This window comes from Henckelia pumila, chromosome 1 (assembly GCF_033568475.1).
Source record: "Henckelia pumila isolate YLH828 chromosome 1, ASM3356847v2, whole genome shotgun sequence".
In the NCBI taxonomy this organism is placed as follows: domain Eukaryota; kingdom Viridiplantae; phylum Streptophyta; class Magnoliopsida; order Lamiales; family Gesneriaceae; genus Henckelia; species Henckelia pumila.
The window spans coordinates 69,379,644-69,400,727 of NC_133120.1; the positions used below are offsets into that span (position 1 = coordinate 69,379,644).

General features: G+C 35.9%; 1 protein-coding gene and 1 long non-coding RNA gene across 2 annotated transcripts; both read left to right on the top strand.

The window, feature by feature from the left end:
• The first annotated feature begins 8,713 nt into the window (after positions 1 to 8,713).
• Positions 8,714 to 11,713, top strand: LOC140875256 (transmembrane emp24 domain-containing protein p24beta3-like). Its single transcript, XM_073278909.1, has 4 exons — positions 8,714 to 9,121; positions 10,649 to 10,835; positions 10,947 to 11,054; positions 11,306 to 11,713. Exons 1-4 carry the CDS (start codon positions 8,897 to 8,899, stop codon positions 11,437 to 11,439), a joined length of 654 nt encoding a protein of 217 aa, XP_073135010.1. The 5' UTR covers positions 8,714 to 8,896; the 3' UTR covers positions 11,440 to 11,713.
• Positions 11,714 to 12,918: 1,205 nt separating this feature from the next.
• Positions 12,919 to 15,287, top strand: LOC140875841 (uncharacterized). Its single transcript, XR_012148603.1, has 4 exons — positions 12,919 to 13,057; positions 13,726 to 13,767; positions 14,539 to 14,737; positions 14,861 to 15,287. It is a non-coding gene; the product is annotated as an uncharacterized lncRNA (long non-coding RNA).
• The last annotated feature ends 5,797 nt before the right edge of the window (positions 15,288 to 21,084 follow it).

Sequence of the window (21,084 nt, forward strand, 5' to 3'; positions counted from 1 at the left end):
GCCTATTACCCAGCTGACCCAGAAGAATGCGCCTTTTGTCTGGACTTCAGATTGTGAGGCTAGCTTTGTTGATCTGAAGAGGAGACTGACCAGTGCTCCAATTCTTTCTATTCCGAAGGGTATTGGAGGTTTCACAGTCTATTGTGATGCTTCTAACTGAGGTTTGGGTTGTGTTCTTATGCAGCATAATCATGTGATAGCGTATGCATCGAGGCAGCTGAAATCGCACGAGACTCGTTATCCGGTTCATGATCTTGAACTAGCTGCGATTGTATTTGCTCTGAAGATCTGACGTCACTATCTTTATGGTGAGTCTTTCGAGATCTTTTCTGATCATAAGAGTCTTAAGTACTTGTTTTCACAGGCAGAGCTGAATATGAGACAAAGAAGATGGTTAGATCTGTTGAAGGATTTTGACTGCGAAATCAAGAATTATCCGGGAAAGTCAAATGCATTTGCAGATGCCTTGAGCTGAAAGCTTTGTTCTCTATCTCTTTCGACTATCGGTGTTTCTCAGTTGATTGATGATTGTTGCACTTCTGGTTTAGAGTTTGAAACAGATAGGGAGACTTTCAGAGTGTTTGCTATTCAAGCCAAGCCGGAGTTGTTTGTAGCAATCAGAGAAGCACAGAAGTCTGAGCCGAGAATTCAGATTTCAGTAGAGAAAGTCAGATCGGGACATCAGTCTGAATTCCAGGTTAGAGATGATTTTTTATTTGTGAATAACCGTATTGTTGTGCCTGATATTTTGGATTTGAGACAGCGTATTCTCCGAGAGGCTCATTGCAGTCGGTTTAGTATTCATCCTAGAGGTCGTAAGATGTACAACGATCTAAAGAACCAGTTCTGGTGGAAGAGAATGAAGAGCAACATTGCGAGGTTTGTATCTCGGTGTTTGAACTACCAGCAAGTAAAAGCAGAGCGAAAGCGACTAGGAGGTCTTTTGCACAGTCTATCTATTCCTGAATGGAAATGAGATCACATTTCTATGGATTTCGTCACAAAGCTACCACGATCCGTTCGAGGATGCGATGCTATTTGGGTAGTGATCGACCGATTGACGAATTCTGCTTGTTTTATTCCGTACAGGATGACGTATCGTCACGATCAGATGACTGAGTTGTATGTTAGCAATGTTGTGAGATTGCATGGGGTGCCGAAGTCGATCGTTTCAGACAGAGACCCTAGATTCACTTCGCACTTCTGGCACAGTCTTCAGGAGGCACTTGGTACTCGATTGCATCTGAGTACAGCTTATCATCCTCAGACAGATGGACAGTCAGAGCGGACTATTCAAACGTTAGAGGATATGCTGCGAGCGGTAGTGCTAGACTTTGGCACTAGTTGGCAGGATTCTTTGCCTCTTGTCGAGTTTTCTTACAACAACAGCTTCCAAGCGAGTATCGGTATGTCGCCTTTTGAGGCATTATACGATAAGAAATGCCGATCTCCGTTGTTTTGGGATGACTTGTCCGAGTCACCAGTTTTGGGACCGGAGATGCTTAGAGATATGGCAGAGCAGGTTAAGATCATTCAGACCAGAATGAGGTTAGCTCAAGATAGGCAGGCGAAGTATGCGAATGTCAGTCATAGACCTCTGAGTTTTGATCAGGGAGACCGAGTCTTTCTGAAGATTTCACCTTTCAGAGGCACTGTTAGATTTGGGAAGAGAGGAAAGTTATCTCCGAGATTCATCGTCCGTATGAGATTCTCGAGAAGATAGGCGATCTTGCCTGCAGACTTGCACTTCCTCCGTCTTTATCTGGTATTCACGAAGTTTTTCACGTCTCTATGCTGCAAAAGTATCATCCAGATCCTTCTCATATCCTTCAGCCTGATAAAGCCGAGTTAGACGAGACTCTGAGCTATTTTGAACGACCGATTCAGATCCTTGATCGGAAAGAAAAACAACTCAGAACCAAGTTGATTCCGTTGGTGAAAGTGCAGTGGAGCCGTCACGAAGTCGAGGAAGCAACTTGGGAGATAGAGTCTGACATGAGACAGCATTTTCCAGAGTTATTCGGATGACGTTAGTTCTTTTACTTTCTTTAGTTTTTTATTCTATCTTATGAGTTGTCGTTCTCGTTGATTTCGAGGACGAAATATTTTCTTAGTAGGGGAGAATTGTAACGCCCCGTTTTTATCTGAAATGAGTTATTTGAGTTAATCGGAGATTACAAAGTTCTCGAGCCGATTTGATTTTGATTAGGGTCCTTTTTGCAAATTTTGGAAATTTCAGGGACTAAAACGCAAATATTAATTTTTATATATTATCTACACTTATATTAGAATTGAGAAAGTCTTCTTCTCCTCCCCTAACCGAGATCCTCCATTAGAACGCCTTCAAGCTTTTTCCAAGCTTTCAAAATCCAGTCCGAGCTCGATCCGTCCGTTAGAAATTATTTCTGAAGGCAGATTAGCGATCACTGCAGCGAGAGCTCCGTTATATCGTAAGTTTTTCTACGATCGGATACATTCTAGTTTTTTGATATGAATCCTTAATGCATGGAAGGCAAACACGATTATATTAAAATCGTATCCTCAATCCAATAACAAAAGAAATCAAGAATTTTGCCCAATCTTGAAACAAGTAAAAATTTTGGATTAACCACCTCTAGCTTACAATGAAACTAGCAACAGTAATCACGAAGAAAACAATTGATCACAACGGAACCTTCAAAAAACCTGTTCCTGACAACCCACGAGGATAATCAATCGACAAACGCCACAAAGTTGAAGAACTTTGATAAGTTTGATTTTGGGTAAAGCAAAAGCTTTGATAAAATTCTAGAGAGAATTTTGTAATTGAATAATCAATAATCTGAAAATATTAATTTTCTTCAAATAATGAATGTTGTAGTATTTATATTACAACCAAAAATATTGAAAGATAACGCAAAATAAATCAAAATGATATCAAAGATATCTCCTAAAGTTTCCTAGTAGGAATAAAAAACCTAAAATAAACAAAACAATACCAAAATATTAAAAATCCTGAACACACACACAAACACCTTCGGTATGTGTAAAAACTTCGGGGCGGGCGCTCTAGGGCTAGGCGCGGGCGCGCCTTTGTTGCGCAGGACATGGCGCGGGCGCGCCTATGGTTCGCAAGAACATCATCAATTTGGTTTCCGTAAGCGTGGGCGTGCGATCAGGAGGCACGAGCGCGCTTCTTATCCGAAAAATAATGGCGCGGGCGCACCTTGGCTTCGAGCAGGGTCTTCAATTTCTTCACTTTCTTGAACTCTTTTGACCTCAATAAGATTATAACTTCCTCCAAATTGAATATCAAGAAATCCAACGCCCTCTTGTGTCTTCAGCAACAAAGATTGAAATGCTTCCTTAAACTTCTGAGCTCGGCCTCTCATAACCGGTCCTCGTAGTATCTCCAACGGATCCTTAGGCACTTGATCAGCATGCGAGCCATCCATGATTGCATCATTTTTGGATGTTGTTAGAATCGTTCTAGATTCGAGTATGTTTTTCTCGACAGAGTTCTGATCGTTTATTACTTGTCGGTTTTGAAATAGAGCGACGTTCGGATTTGTTATAATTTTTGGAAGCCATTTTCGAAAATCATGGTTTTGAGATTTGTTGGGTTTGCCTTGTTATGGTTGTATTGGCTTTGATATGAGTTGATATCGGTATTGAACTGCTGTCTGCGTTGTCATTTTGTTCAGTTTATAGTCATTATGCCGTCGGTTTGTGTTTTGAGATTTCGAACCGTTTTGAGTTGTTGAACTTGGCTTGTAAGTTGATCATGGTTATTGATCTTTGATTTGTATCTGAACAGATTCGTTTGGAGTTTGTCAAACCCAGGGTTAACAGCATTTTGATCGTCAAGAGTTGGACGAAGATCGGTAAAGAGTTTTCCTTGAGTCGTCGTTTGTTGTTTAGGTTGTATAGATGTTGATAAAATCTTTTTGTTGTAGCTTTTCCAGAGATTGGAACTACTTGCCTTGAAAGGTAAAAGCAGTCATCGTAGCGGGATAGCATACTCGGGACTGTTGGTTCTCGAGTTTCCCTTTCAAATCACATATTGCATCAATACTTGTTCTAGCATGTGGAACTTGTATTTTGGTTGTTATTTGAGTTGTTTATGTGGCTTATGTTTATTTTTTGTTATGCATTCATCTTGATCCAATCTTGTTTCTAGCGGGCAGAACCGCCCTTTTTTGTTTAGACGTTTGGGAACTATGATTGAGTGGCTTAGGTCGTAGTCGTTTCGCCTGGTGCTAACATACTCATTATAGTTGCTCAAAGTCTATAGGAGTGGGATACGTGGTATCACCTCGATTGGGAGAGTCGGTGAGTCGTTACGTGATCTCATCCTCGGGATCCCAAAAGCACAGCAGCAATCCCTCGTTTATCAGATTTGATATCCCGGTTTAAAGACATGCATTTCATTACGTTGTTATTGATTTCGTTGTTGTCTTGAAAGCATGTTTATTGTTGTATTACTTGTTATGTTGCTTTTACTGGGATTATCATTCTCACCGGTTATCCGGCTATAGCTTTGTTTTGTATGTGTACTTGGCAACAGGTGGGGCAGGATCAAGTCAGCAAAGGCCTGGTTAGCATCAAGAGGGAGAGCTAGTAGTGAGACTCGGTTTAGAAGTCGTTTCAGCATGTCTACCTAGTGATATTGGAACATGTTTAGATATCGAACTTCGTTATGTTGTTGTATTGATTATGCGAGCTTTGTTGAAATGTTATAGTTGCATATTCTATAATTGGAGCGAGTGAGTGACTCCAATTCTTCATATATTAGTTGGAGAAGTTGTGATGGTAATGCATGATAATATTATGATGGTATTGTACTTAAATTCTAGCATGAATTCTGCTGTTATTACTCTGTTTCTGTCACCGCTCGATCGGCAGAATGTTACTGATCGAGCGATGGCAATTCTTGCAATTCTTTGTTTCTGCATTTCGTTGGCCGCTCGATCGGCAAGATCTTACCGATCGAGCGGCGCTGGTTTTACCCGGGCAGAACTTGTGAAGTTTTTGGCTCGCTCGATCGGTAAGATCTTACCGATCGAGCAGAGCACTGTTCATTTTTAAAAAAAATTTATTGCTTTTAATCTTGGATTATAGTTTGCCTTAATTGTTGTTTAATCTCGAGATTAGATGTTTAGAACCGAGGTCTCACACAAGGTATACGAACTCTTTTGCCATATGTAATATTTGAGAAACCAAATATTCTTGTAAAACGGGTGGTGGTTCCGATGGTACCGGCATTTTGAAAAAAATTTAATTCAAGGTATATAAACTTGACCATGATACTCTACAACCATTGGGTAGGGAACCAACCCAACAACAAATTAAATCTTCAAGTGGTAAATATTTCATAATTAAAAGAAATTTCGCAAAAAGATATTGTTAAATTTGTTACAAAATATTGTCAACCTTTTATAATAGCTGAACAAGAAGGTTTTGTTTAATTTACTAGTACTATTCAATCTGATTTTCACAATATTTTTAGGCACACACTTAAGAATTATTGTTTTGATATGTATAAGGAATATAAAGAAACAATAAAATCTCATTTTCAAATATTTCTTGTAGAGTTAGTTTCACAACTGATATTTGGACTAATTTGAAATATAAATTTTATCTCGTTCTTATATGTCATTGGATTGATGAAACTTGGACTATGCAAAAAAGGATTTTAGCACTCGATCATTTAGAATCAACACACAACGCATACAGTATTGCTAGATATGTTACAAATGTTTTTAATATTTATGACATACAAAATAAAATAATTTCGATCACATTAGATGATGCGAGTGTCAATAATTTTGCGATTAGATACTTTAAAGACTCATTAAAACCGATTTTAGATGATAATTTGCTTCATGTTAGATGTGCATGTCATATTATCAACTTATGTGTTAAATGTGCATGTGGTGAGCATTTGTCTATTGTAATACAAAAATTCAAATTATGTGAGAAATTATTGCGTGAAAAAAGACACGGACGTAATTGAAAAAAACTAGTGGAGAACGAGATTAAATTAAAAAAAATTCTCTTCCTATTAAAACTCGATGGAATTTTTTATATCACTTGCTTCAAACTTTATTACGTTTTAAAGATTTAGTTACTCCATATTCCAATAATATGGTTTAGACTTTCAAATGTTGACTAATGAAGATTGAAATATTTTGATGAACTGTGTTTCTTTTGTTTAAAATTATTAAAGAAACAACCGAAAATTTTTTTGGGATTAACTACCCTAATTCAACTATGTTTCTACCTTTTATTTTCAATTTGCTTTTATAAATTTATTGAATATCGTGATGATGTTGTTATGCATGACTTTGTTAAAAGTATGAAAAACAAATTTGTAAAATATTGGAAGAATATCCCGATTTTGCATGACATAGAAACATTACTTGATTCTAGTCAAATTCAAGGCGGATTAGACATATTTTTTGAATATTATGCTAAATTTCTTGAGACGAATGTTGACGATCAAAAGAATCAATCATGCATTCTCTCCAATAATTGTTTGATTTGTATTGTAGTAGCTCAGTTCCAATTTACAAGATTAAATGGTTAATTATGTTTAGATCTATTAAATATTTTATTAACAAGAGCACAAGTCAAGAACACATGGCATGAGAATGAGCAAGGGCTCGGGCATGGAGCTAGGGCTCGGGCATGTGTATGTGTTTGGCTCGGGTCGGGGCTTAGGGTGCTCAAGAAAGTGATGTGCAAGGCCAGTGTTCGGTCATGGGATGAACAAATGGTATTCAGGTCGGGAATGGACACTTGGCTGGAGCTAATGCACGATTAGTGTCCTAACAGGTGTCATGCTCTCGGTGGACACCTGTCCCGACTCATCCTCTATAAATAGGAGTCGAGGGTTCGGTCATTCTCACACCATTTCATATCACTTCTTAGTTCTACTCGGACCGACGAGTAGCTCGGGAGTTCGGGAAAGAGTAGCTCGGGGCTTGACAAGGAGCAGTTCAGGTCGGGCTTGACAAGGAGCAGTTCAGGTCGGGCTTGACAAGGAGCAGTTCAGGTTGGGCTTGACAAGGAGTAGTTCAGGTCGGGCTTGACAAGGAGCAGTTCAGGTCGGGCTTGACAAGGTGCAGTTCGGGTCGGGCTTGAGATCAGGTCGGGTCGGGCTTGAACCTAAGAAAGCTAGGGGTTGTCTTCTTTCAGCTTAGTTCAGACTTCGATGTTAGGTACGAAAGTAGCGTTCGAGATATCCTGACTGAGTATGCATGTATTATGTGACTGCATGATTTATATGTCATTGATTTATGCTGCATACATTTTCATATTGAGCTATCTCGTTCGAGATGTCTATAGTAGGGTTTTACCCTATCCTGTTAGTGGTTGGACTTCCATCGATTTGGGTCCGACATATCCACTGGTATTTCGGTATGGGAGTCACCTCTTGAAGAGACGGCACAGCGTGCTACATACCAGAGCTCGGTCTGTCTTTGTTATCTGATCCTTGACCTCGAGTTTATTGGGAGTTCACTTTGCATGCATGTATACTCATAATCTCGTGCTGAGCATTTTATGCTCACGTCTCGTACTCTGTGTTTTTGGACACCCTATTCCATGGGGCAGGTTTGCGATTGGATGAGGCGGGTGGATCCAAGAGGGGCTAGGCAATGGTTGGTCAACTGGAGCTTCGCCTAGGTTTTATTTCTGCTGTTATTGGGTTGATACAGTTATTCGATATGATTGTATAACTATTTGGATATTTACAGATTCCTTGTCTTGGGATTGTAGTATTTGTATTGATTCCGCAGCTTATTCTGATTTTCTGTTAATTAAGTTAATTGCATGTCTAAGTTCTGTTTAGTAGGTGATCCAGGTAAGGGTCACTACATGTATGCTAGTGAACAAGGTGAACCTAGTGCACAACCAGAGGAGAGACCGACGGAGAAAAACAAAAGTGGAGCATTCAACTTCTTTCAACTCAACTTCCTTCAAAGTTTGAAATGACAAAAGTTCAAAGAAAAATCGGCTACGAAAATAAATTACAATGAGATCCAAATCTATCCCAGCCAATATATTGAGACTGTACAGAATTTCGATGTTCTAGATTAGTGGGGAGTAAATTCTCAACTTTATCCAGTCTTAACAAAATTTCAAAATTTTGTTAACAAAATACAGTGAAATGTTTCCTAGAAGCTCTTTCAAACACTACCTTAGCATGCTAATATGCTTCCAAGATTGGTTTGCAGCCGAAAAAAAAATAGTATCGTTGGAGCAATAGACGAATTTCAAAGCTCAATCTCCGACGAAGATCCGGAGTTTCAAAATATATTTTAGTTTATCATGTTGAATTTTAGATGTTCAGTTATGAAATTCAATACTTAAATTATTATGAACATTTTAAATTTGTGTTCGAAAAGTTAAAATTTAAAACCATCAGATTTTACCGAATAGGGTCTCGGTTTGAATTGATTACAAGCTTTTTTCAGCTTGAAACCGGAACCGTTCCGGTTCCGAAACGATAGGATCCGGGACCGGGGAACCAATAAGGTAGTGTTTTGGAAAGCTTTTAGAAAGCACTTCTCACCTTTTCGTTAACAAAGTTTTGAAATTTTATTTAAAAAAACTAAAAAATACTTACTAAAATGTCTCACAAACATTACCTAAATCTAATATAATATGGCTCTTGAGTCTTGGGTAATTCTTGTGCTAGCTTTTCTCTTGTAGATTTTCGAAAACCTGATTAGCTCGATACTTGGGTTAAAGTCAAAAGTGGGGGGGTCGCCGACCGAGGCTGACTTTTTCTCGACTTTCCCAGTTGAATTCCCTCTAAAAAAAAATCCAAAATCCCAAAAGATTTCCTTTAGCTTCATAATCAGGAAATAGAATCTGGGTCGTGGCTCCGAAAATTTGAAGTTTTGATTTGATGGACAGGGGACGAGGAATCAGGAGTTGTGGGGTGGCGTGCGCCGTGTTGACCCTGCTGCTTTTGGCCCCGGCGAGCCGTGTATCGGGCCTCTCCATAACCGTGAACAACCTCGAGTGCCTGTATGAATACGTATTCTATGAGGGCGATGCAGTTTCTGGGAGTTTCGTTGTTGTGGATCATGATATTTTCTGGAGCTCCGATCACCCCGGCATTGACTTCACTGTAATACACTTTTCTTTGCGTTATCGATGGATTTTTTGTGGGTTTTATCTGTTCTTTATGGGTTTTCGATTGATCTTTGTTTAGTTAATTGGTGGGATTTTATTTTATTTTTGGACACTATCAGGATTTAGTAGCTGCGGGTTCGATTTGTTAGTTTTTAGCTGGTTTTGTGGGTCTAATGATTTAGTTATAGTTTGAGATTAAGCTTATAGTTAAAGATCAGAAACGTGATATGAAATTGTGTTGTTTAACTTCCCCCTTCCAATATGTCAGTTTCTGATGGATTTTTTATGATCGTCCGTTGAGCAAGATACACTCCTGCTATTTAGCAGTTTCATCAAGCTTTCAATTCCATCGAACCAATTAAGTAAATATACTAGAGAATAGGAGGAATGAGAAATAGAAAAGGGGAAGGAAAAAGATGACAAGTGGTATTTTCCTTGTTTTCAGAAAGCAATACGAACTCGAAAACATAGCCATCTCAATGACTGATTAAACGACGTGCTTCTACAATCTAAGCTGTAATTGAGACACACTCCAAATTTCCTGGTTTCTTGTGTGTTTGACTTTGATCGGAACACTATCGTTCGTACAAAGTTGAGCCCTGCGAGTTTTAGAATTGTAATATTTTCCATTTACCAATTTGCTCACTTGCTCCAGTATGTTTATCTGGTGTAATTGAGATTTTACCACTTGTACTTGGATATTCAAGTGTTCTTCGAGAATCAGTAGCCTTAAATTCCTCAGATTGGGCACCTCAAGTTTCAGCCTGGTCTCTGAAAACCTCTTGGACAGTTGGACCATAGTATATTTTGTCGATAAGCAAGTCTAGTGCAGTCTCAGTTTCTTTGTTGAGTTTATGATGAGATGGAATGATTCATGGATTTGTTTGTGATATTTTGGGAGGAAGGGAAAGAGAAATTGTGGACTTAGCTCATGCTATTCTGGATTGAATATTTAGAAACCAATCAAGAATATAAGATTAAATTACAAATAAAGATATTAGTTGCGTCTGGTTCGTGTTATTTGGTTATATATAGAGATGTTTTAATATATAATGATACTATATAAATAAAATATTATAGTGGCAGGAGGTTTGCGAATTATTGAACAAAATAATTTATGTTCTAGTTCGTGTACACCCGTAGTTATGGTGTTATAATAATTCAACCAGTTCTGATTAAATTCACACTCCTTTAATGTGTTAATATTTTCATTTCAAACTAAGGTTAAACATTAAAGATTAGATAAAAAAAAATTTAATATGTTGCGAAATGGGAAACAGTTTTTAAAACTTTGGAATAAAATTGACAAGTTGGCGGGTGGTTTGGTCTGTCTTTTGGTGTCATGGCTACGATTGGTTGTTCTTGTGGAGCCTTTATTTGCTTCTAAGGCCTTTGTTTTCTAAAGATTATCTGTGCCCTTCGAGGTACTAACAAAAATACAGCATGGATATGTCTAATATGGAGCAAATATTTTAATCTGAATTCTTACTTAATTTTTCATGCTTATTTATTTTCTATACAGATTACGTCTCCAGCCGGGGATGTCATTGACACATTGAAAGGAACATCGGAAGGCAAATTTGATTTTCAGGCCCCCAAAAATGGGATGTACAAATTCTGTTTCCATAATCCTCATTCTACGCCAGAATCAGTCTCTTTCTACGTTCATGTTGGCCATATTCCATCAGAGCACGACCTCGCAAAGGATGGTTCGTTCATATACCATGTTTCCTATTTTATAGATCCATTTTTGTTGGTCCATTTAATTAGTCTTTCTTCACTGGATGGTTAGTTATCTTGCTGGTCCTCTTCATTTGCAGAACATTTAGAGCCCATTAACGTAAAAATCGCGAAACTGAGAGAGGCTATGGAATCAATCACGGCTGAGCAGATGTACTTGAAAGCACGTGAAGCTCGTCATCGTCACAGTAAGGCCTTTCTTTACAGTCTTTTTTTTGGTAAATTACAGTAACAGTCGCGTGGTTCACACAAAACATGAAATTATGACCACTTACTCACCTTTGTGTAACTTTACATCGACCCCTATAGTAGAACAATCACAATGGGTCTTCAATTTTTTATGATCTGTGTTTCTGCGCATGTGAAGTTCTCTACTTGGGAAGACTGCACTTCATCAATCGACGGGGTAAACTCCCGCTAATCTTGGATTTTTTTGCAGCAAACGAGAGCACGAGAAGGCGCGTCATATTTTATACATTGGGGGAATATCTTCTCTTGGCTCTTGTAAGCACGCTCCAAGTTGCGTATATACGGCGCTTGTTCAGCAAATCAGTTGCGTACAACCGCGTTTGATGAGATCCCGGAATCGCCTGCCTATGTACCATACTCGATGTTTTGACACCATAATTATGTGGAACCGGTAGGGGTAAGATTTACGTTTCACTGTCCATGAACATCACATATAGGGTCAACTTCTTTAAGGTAAATGTACCTATAGCAAGAAATATTGGGTTTGCTTAGCTCTTCTTCCACTTGTACCGATTATAATTTTTCAAAACAAATTAAATTGATTTGTACTTTTTTTTAATATTTATATTTACATTTATATATATACAGAATTGTTATATATTTGATACGTCATTAAAATATTATTTCCTTCTTAAGGAAGTTAAGTGATTTAAAGTAGTGTTTGCAACCTCTAAAAATAAATGATTATGAATTTTTTTGTTAATAAATTTTATTAAAAAAAATCCATTTGTGAAAAAAAAAAATCTATAATTACTTATATTTGTAGATTACAAACACATAAAAATTTCTTGAAGTTAGAAACACCAATTAAGATTTCTTGAAGACATGTCGTCAGCTGGTCGGTATCCATGGCTCAAATTTATAATAATCATCTGTGTTATCAATTTGAAATATGTCATCACCGAATCATGCGAACCATTGGTTCACTGTGGATGTTACAAATTTACAATATACTTTGAATCGACTTTCATAATACAAACTAAAAAATATAATAATGTATCTATAGAAAATAAATAAATGACTAATTTTATGTGAAATTATATTTTATATTAGCTAGTACACATGATTTAACAAAAAGAAAACAAAAAAAAATTAACGTTAAGAAACGTCAAATAGTTTAATTTTATTAATAAATGTATTTTTTATTATTAAAAAGTTTTAAGAGCGTACTTTCCTCTTACATAAAAAAAAATTCTAAAAAATATATATAGTGTTTTTGTTGTGACATGTACGTAGAGGTGTCAAAACGGTTGGTGGGACGGTCCGGCCCACAACCCTTCGCAACCCACCATTAGTCGGGGAGGGGTGGGCCGGCTCACCTTTAAGGCGGGTTGAAAAAACTCCAACCCAATCCACCTATTTAAGTGACGGGGCGGAACAACCCGACAGACTTACGTGAATTTGACGTGTTTTGGCGGGCCAACCTGCAACCCATCCCAATCCACCATTAGACGGGGCGGTGCGGGCCGGCCCACCTTTAAGGCGAATTGGGAAATTGACAACTCAATCCACCTATTTTGTATGGCAAAATGGGTCAACCCGACGGAACTAACACATTTTGACACCTCTATATGCACGTAAGGAAGTTAGAACTAGAAACTACGGATGCCCTAAGCAAAGTATGTGAGACGATAATTATAGTAACGAGACGTCACTCTTCCTATGAGATTCAAAGCATATATCAAATTGTTACAAATCATGAATAATTAGATATATATCTACATATATGAAAGCCTGCTAATAATTCAAAAAATGGCCAGTTTACGTCCGGTTGCCGGTCATCCCAAATGCACGTATAACAGAGTTGTTTCTCAACCGCAGCAAAAAAGAGAGCCCATCAAAACGAAACTGGTTTAAGCGATACAAGTCATTACTTCTTTCGTTCTTCATTTTTTTCCACTTGATTACAGATCCTTCGTGGATTGGAAAGCTTCGATTTCGAGTTAAGCAAGCTTTCTTCTCTTCTCTTTTTTTGGTTTTTGTTCTCGGACTCCTTTCGTCCTTCGTTTTTCTACGAGAGCTTCACCTCCAGTAAGATAGTGTTTGGGTGACCTTTTTAGAAGTGCTTCTTAGTTTTTTCGTTAACAAAAATTTGAAATTTTATAAAATTTTGTTAACGAAAAGTTGAGAAGCACTTTTCTAAAAAATCTCCCAATCACTTTTCTAAAAGATCTCCCAATCACTGCACTACCTAAGTATTGGGACTCTGACTTCCATCGGCTTTCTTGGCTTCACTGTAATTCCTTTGGGTTTTCTGATTTCTTGAGAACCCTCACTTTCGTTGAACTCGAAATATTTCATTCCTTCTTCGCGGCCCTTCGGGTGTGCTTTATGTTGCTTCTTCGAACTTCTTAAGGATGATGATGATTATCTTTGTTTAGCATAAATTTTCTTTGGAAATGAGTTATGTGAAGTGATTTCATTTCTTTGTTCAATTCTGTCTCCTGAATTTATTTTAGTTTTTCCCATTGCAATCTTTGTCTTAAAATTTGATTGCTGAATTGTTACATTTAAATGTAAGTTTATATTTTTCCCGTGTAGATTCAAGTGTTGTTTATGTAAACATAATATCAAATTTTTCTTATTTTTGTGCTTCCACATTGCTAACAGATGCAAGAGTATTATTTGCAACAAGTGAATGTGCTGTGCAAGGTAATGCTTGTGGATTTGTCTTATTGTTTGTTTAGCCTTTTCTTTGTCCAGTTTGAATTTTTAATATGCAAAAAACTGTTGGCTTCTATTGTGATGTATGATTGTTAAGTTGTTGGTTATCATGATATTGTGACTATTACGAAATTTTTGGCATGATGGGATTTTAAGCCAATGTATGGTTGGATTTTCAATTTATTTATGATTAAAATTCATTCATTCTTGATTGAATGAATAGATATTACAAACTAAGGACTCAAGTTCTACTGAGAGTGGGAGGAAAATCTCAATTAGTGTAATCAAGTAATTCTCATGAAGTAATTTGGACTGTGCTACTTTACCAAGAATTGACGTGTGTTGCTGCCTAATTTCACTCAATGAATCTAATATTTATGGACCTAGATCTCGTCATGGCTGTTGTATTATTTGTAGACTTCTATACCTTAACGAAAGAGGTGGAGTCTATAGTAGAGCATGTAGAAAATATTAGCGCTGCTGTCATGTTTTAGTGTTTTATCAAGTCACAAATTTACCATTATTAGATTAGATTATATCAGATGTGCTTTTAACACTAAATGATTCCCTACAAAATCAAGTAATCAACACCAATACAAAAACTTCGGGTGTTTGGGGATAGGTACTATTCATTTGATAACATTTTGCTTTACAGAAATTGATGGGATAACGATGTACTTTCTTCTGTGAGAATGAACATTTGTCTTTTACTTCCATATGGCAAATTGATTTTGCTAAAACTTTCTTTGATGGTATAAGCATCGCCTTATGCCATTAGAAGAAGAACGGGATAGGATCAAAACTGATGTCAGCTGTATCATGCCTGCCGCGTTTGTCTCATTCAAAAGTCGGTGGATTGCTGCCGTTTGTGCATGAATAGCACAGTGTGCTTGGAAGGGAATTGGCATGGTGGCAGAGTTCTGTGGATCTGGAAAGGGTGATGCTGATTGGACTGCAGGTTCAATAGCATTCTTTGTATTGCAGTTCCCTTTGAATTTTTTGCTCATAGTTCCTTTTCTTGTCTTTCTTCTCACCACATTGATGGAATTTTGAGTTTATTTTCGTTTGTTGTTTCTGCTAGGGCAATGAGTGGCTTCGTTCCTTTTGAGCAGACATTGACTGCTAGATTATCTCTTTTCAATCCATCACTCTCTCAGGTGCAAGATTTTCTTGAGAAGAGACCTCCAAAGTATGAAACATGGCATGCTATTCTCTGTTTTCTTTTAGTTATTTTTGAAACATCTTGAAAATAATGCAATGTATTTAAAATAAATGCTCATTTTCATGGATTACGAACGAGAAACTTTGGCTTGTGATGTATGCGCTTCTCACTTGTCTATGCATTAGGGGCAAATTGAAATAGTATGTGCTCCGTATACTTCAAAGTAACAATGAAATAATATAGTTTGAGGGCAAGAAGAATGAATGATATATTTCTCTTCCTGGAATTGATGCCTTGGTGACGAAGCTGAAGGACAAAAATAAAAATGTTTATCTGGTGGTTTTCGGTAAATGATAAATGTAAGTTGTGTAATTTGATTCTGCACTCATTTGTTACTTAGAATTTATCCCCTTCATAGGAGAATTTTCTGGAAATATTGCCACAGTTTTAAATGCTAAACCAGACTTGAGAAAGCCCTTACTGGTTCAACAATTTACACTTTAGCATCTATAATTTAGTACTAACAATTATTTTCATGATTTCTTTAGCCACTTAAATGACCATTAATACTTTTACCATGAAATCTAATAATTCAAAGACACTTCACTTAATAAAAATGTTACGTAGAAATTATAACATTTTGCAATTTAACACATGCTTTGTTACATCCTTGGATCACATTATAATTCACGGAAAAATCTAATGTAAGTTAATGGTAAGGTTGATTTTCCTGGTTCAATAGTGCAAATCTTCTAATAATTGCTTTGTCCACTAAAATGCCTATTTTTGATACTGTGCTCTCAATATGTCAAATCTTTCTATTCATGTCTACTATGGCTAACCCGTACATGAAGGGTAACTTTTGCTAAAAAAATGTGGTGTTCGCTAATATATAAAGCAATTCGCCTACATTTTCAGTTGATATCGATCTTTAACTCTAACTTTCACTTGGTATGTCTAATAGGATAAATAAATGATTAGTAATAAGAGGGATTAAAAAATGAAAGACATGGATAAATAAGATGGCTGGATAAGGAATAAATCTATGATGTTTGGTATGATTTTAATATTATAGATTAATTTTGTGTATTTTGTAGTGACCAAAATACCCCTTTACAAAAAAAAATTTACTATCTCGAATTGAAGAGTTATAAGCTTTAATTAATGTTTACCAAATTAAAAAATTTTGAAAATATTACATATGCACTGTATCGGTTGAAATTTTGACTTCGTGAATTAGTTTCACCTTTTGGAAAGTTAAAGTTTATATCAAAAGTTTGCACTGCATTATTTATTTTTCAGTAACAATTTTTCTGCCCACTGTTTTTTTTTTCTCTTACAGACTTTGTGTGTGTTGATCTTGCACCCCATACAACAAAGAGGACCACATAAATTTGTTTATCATTCTTGATTTGTATTTAACAAGGCTTTCTTTAAACTTTGATGTGGCATAATAAATGAATCTCTATTTTTTATAGATTGAGACTTGAGAGTTTTCTCCAGGTATCTATGTTTTATTAATTTATTTATGTCTTATTAATTTGATTTCATTCACACCTTGCTGTGACACAATAAATAAATATCTATCATTTATAAGATACAATTCAACCTAGCATATGAGTGTTATCCCATTGATAAATTTAATGTCTCACGATTTGTAACGTCGATAATATATCATTAATTACGTCTATTTGTAAAAAACGAGTTTTTGAATGCATGATTTAGATATCATCCTTAGATTTAGTTAACCCATTCATAGATTGAGAGTTTCCTATGCATTTCTTTGCTTTATTAATTTATCTTTGATTATGTGCCTATTATAGTACTGTAAACATGGGTAAGCACCTCAATTATTGAGGTAGCACTACCTAGTATATCTTTAAAGTATGTTGAACGGGAAAAAAATTTCCTCACATTGAGATATTAATCTAAGGTAAATCTACACATGGACACTTATCTTTATATGAGTGTCCACTAAAATTTTTTTTGCATCTCACACATTGATAAATTTCGATCTTTAAATGTTTTTTAGGAATGTTTTTTTAGGATATTACTCTAAGATATGAATAATTTCAAATCTATAAATTTATATTATAATTTTATTATTAACAATAAAACAATATTAACGTCTCTTACACTATGCATATACATACATAAAATTGTTTATGTTAATTGATTTTCATGTTATTTTTAAAAATCACGTGCTTAATTAGATATTTAAAACTTTATGAGTAATAATTATCTAATCTAAAATTTAAAAAATACAAACAAAAATAATGAGATATCATTTTAAAAATTAAGATAAAATCTAAAAGCTAAAAAAATCACATAAAATAACTAATTTATCGAATACTTTTGATTTTATTTGTAAATAATTTCATCACAATCTTCACCTTAAAACTTAGTTAATTAAACACTTATAGAGTAAGATATCAAATTTTAAATTCATACATCATTTATTTACACATTGATTACTAGAAACTTGATTTAGAATATACAATAATTAATAATATGTGTTTTATGATTGTCATCACATGTACAAGCTCATATCTTATTATAATATATTCAAATTATTATAATATATTCAAAGTCTTTATCTATGCAGCTCGCATGGGTATTCAGATAAATAAAATACCAAATAAAAAATTAATTTTATTAAAATAAAAATTATTATTACACTTGAGTCAATAAAATCTCTGACCAACATTTGACTTGCAAGGCATCTACTCTAACAATCTTCAACTTGCCCTAAAACCAACTACTCATTAGTTTTAATCCCATTGTTTATTAAATAGGTTGGAAATATATCATAATTAATTAACATAACATACCATATATTTATTATGTTATTTCCCTAAAATAATTAAAAAAAAACTTTTTTAAAATCCAATTTACCTAAACACAACATAACTTTTATCTAAACACAACATATGTTAAGATCTAATCATTCCCAATAGAAGAACTCTTCAATCGTTCCAAATTTTTTTAAGGGTATGTTTATTTGTCTTGATATCTTAAAATGATCTTATTAATCTGATCGCATACATTACTTCCTTACCCAAAAAAAATCAATTTCTCTCAAATCTCAAATCTCAAATCTCAAATCTCAAAACCTGTCGTTCAGCCTAATAATATTTACAATAAAAATAATAATTAGATATAAAAAAAATAATATGCTATCGTTGATGATTCAATTAAGAATACATCGTCTCACAAAACAAAATTTAGCTATGAAATCATCTCCATAATTTTCATAGATGACAAAAAAAAAAGTATGAAACATAATGAAATGCGTGCCTGTGCCTGTCTTACATAAATTTTTATGTTTTATAATTCGCTCATTTGCTGGACTCAAGCACAAATGGTTTAAGCTTTAAATTATTTGACTGAATCATTACACGAAAACAAGCATTTGTGTTTGTATTAAAAAAAAAACATGAAATTTTTTACATTACTCACCAATTGACTTCATTAGCCTAGTACTACAGCTAGTAAAAAACAAGGCCATTTGAGCCTATAATTGGCGGCGGAATATCAGGATAATTCGGGTTCGGTGGGCCGGGCTCGGACGGCATCGGAGGAACCACATCCGGCCCATGCGGCGGGATCACCTCCGGCTCACCGGGTGGGGACGGGAAGGGAATCTCAGGTATGCCTGGCGGAGACGGCAGAGGAGGCCGAGGAGCGTCCGGCATCGGTGGAGACGGGCTCGGTTGGCCTGGAAACTCCGGGCCGGGATTGGGTCCAGGCGAAAGTGGCGGTGGATCAGCCGGGTTTTCCGATGGAATGGGATCAAATTCCGGCACTCCTGGCGTACGCGGCAACTCAGGAATAACGCTAGGCTCTTGCACCGGTGGCGGCGTGGTGATCTCCGGCGGGGACTTCCCGGGCACAGAATTCGGGTCGTAGGCGGCTAAACGGGTTGAAAAAGGGGCAAATGATCGGGCATGATACCGGGTTGTGGCTAATTTCTTTATCGGAATCTTGATGGAGATCATGTCTTTCTTCAAGAAAATGAAAGAGGGAGGAGGAGGAGGAATACATGACATTTTTTTAGGATCATGGAAAATGAATGTTGGAGAAGGAAGAATAGGTGTAAGGATTATAGAATGGGGTACGTTAAACGTGGCACTTTGAAGGGACAAGTGGTGAAATATTGTGACTTTGCATGCATTCTTGGGTTCATTCCAAAGCTATTCATTTTAGTTTTTTATTATTAGAATTCGTGAGAAATTGTGGCTTGAATATATTTATTTTTATTATTTGGTTAAAAAAAGTGTTTTAAAAAAATATTTGGAAAAAAGTTAAAACTTTTTGTTTCTAGGATTTTACTTCTTTTTTCATTTAAAAAAATATCAATTTTCAAAATTTATTCCAGCTCCATTAATTTTAATAAACATATTCTTAAAAAAAAAATTTGAATAAACATATTTTAAAAAGTTTGACTTATTAAGTTTGACTTTTTAGTTACTTAATAATTTAAAATTTATTGTTAAAATATTATAAAGACAATAAAGTAATTAAAATATTGTTATCATTTTGCTTCGACATTTGGGAGAAAACCGAGTGCCGAAAGCCCGAAACTAGTAACTCATCTATGATTGTGGATGAATCTTTTTGGCTGTTTTGTTTTCCCCATATTTTCAGTGTATATATATGTCCTAAACCATCCCTTTATCCCACGTCATACCGTACCAAGGGTTTAATGGGTGGAAAAAAATGAGAGTATTAAAGTGAAATAAAGGAACGTAAGAGGAATTATGAATATTTCCAGTTCATTCGGAAACAAATTCAAATTGCGGATGTCAATTAAATAGTCCAATTGAAAATAAGTTTTCAGCAAGACAACATAAGAACATGAAATTTAGGGTTCGGTGCCTCAAGAAGCATTCAAATTCATGGTGTAAATGAACATTTGATTAATGATCATAAGTTTGATTCTCTACTAGCACTTTTTCGAGAGAGTATATTACACCAGGTTCACCCGATACAATTTATCTGATGCGTTTGTAAGTTATTGCGTTAATTTTAGATTTTCTCACACACATCAAAGAATAAGTTCCATTGTCATTAAGAAAATAAAATAAAATTGAAATCTAAGGTTTTGATTAGTAGTATTCAACTACGATTTGGTTCGGTTTTAGCTAAAAATTTGATCCAAATCATATTTCATCGGTTTGAAAAAATTCCAAACCACTAATAATTTATTATAACTGTTATCATCGGAAAAAATTGTGTAGACATGGCAACCTTTCCCAATGAGATCTTCCTTTTGACCATGGCTTCGTAACTCAACTAGTCTTCTGCACACAATAAACAGCCCGTGAATGAGCGTCATAAGAGTTTTTCGGCGTGGCCACTCCGATGCCTAAGTCAATATAGGGCTTGTTGTAAGAAAAAGTATGCAACAAGATGTGCAATATATTGTGTATGAGATTGTGTATATTCTCAATGTTGTTAAGAATAAATCAAAACTGATATTTAAAGGCGAAGCCTATAAAAGTCCAACCAACAAGAAATATTTACTTTTTTAATTGAATTCAAACTTTCATCTTTATCAAAGATTCTTTACTTATTTTTCTAGATATGCGGGTATCTAGATATGAAATGATATATATGATTTATCTTTCACGACCCGAGTATTTATGAGGATATCACAAGTCCCCGCTCTTAGTCGGGCTAGAGTATCACTCGCTGTCCCGATTTTAAAAAGTAGGTCTTGACACGGATAGGTCCTTATCGAAAACAATTGTGGATCGAGCCAAAAGGTATAGTGCCGATTACTCGAGTTTAAATGTGACAAAATCTCATACACTTGGGTTTAAAGGTGTCAAGGCCTCATTCACTTGGGCTTAAGGGGGAGGGTCAGGGACCAACCCAAAAATACCATGATAGGGCCTCCTTCACCTGGGCTTAATATATGTTGTCGAGGCCTCATTCACTCGGGCTTAATATGGTGCCAAGGCCTCATTCACTCGGACTTAATATATGGTGTCGAGGCCTCATACACTCGGGCTTAGGTATCAAGGCCCCATATACTTGGGCTTAGATGGACAGGGTCGGGGACCGAGCCATAAATATAGTGTCGAGACCTCATTCACTCGGACTTAGATGGACAAGGTCAAGGATCGAGCCATAAATAT

Excerpts from the sequence above, each read along its gene's own strand:
- LOC140875256 (XM_073278909.1), top strand. The coding sequence starts at position 8,897 with ATGGACAGGGGACGAGGAATCAGGAGTTGTGGGGTGGCGTGCGCCGTG. Across the intron at positions 9,122-10,648 it reads ACCCCGGCATTGACTTCACT|ATTACGTCTCCAGCCGGGGA; the intron begins GTAATACACTTT and ends TTTTCTATACAG. Across the intron at positions 11,055-11,305 it reads TGAAGCTCGTCATCGTCACA|CAAACGAGAGCACGAGAAGG; the intron begins GTAAGGCCTTTC and ends ATTTTTTTGCAG.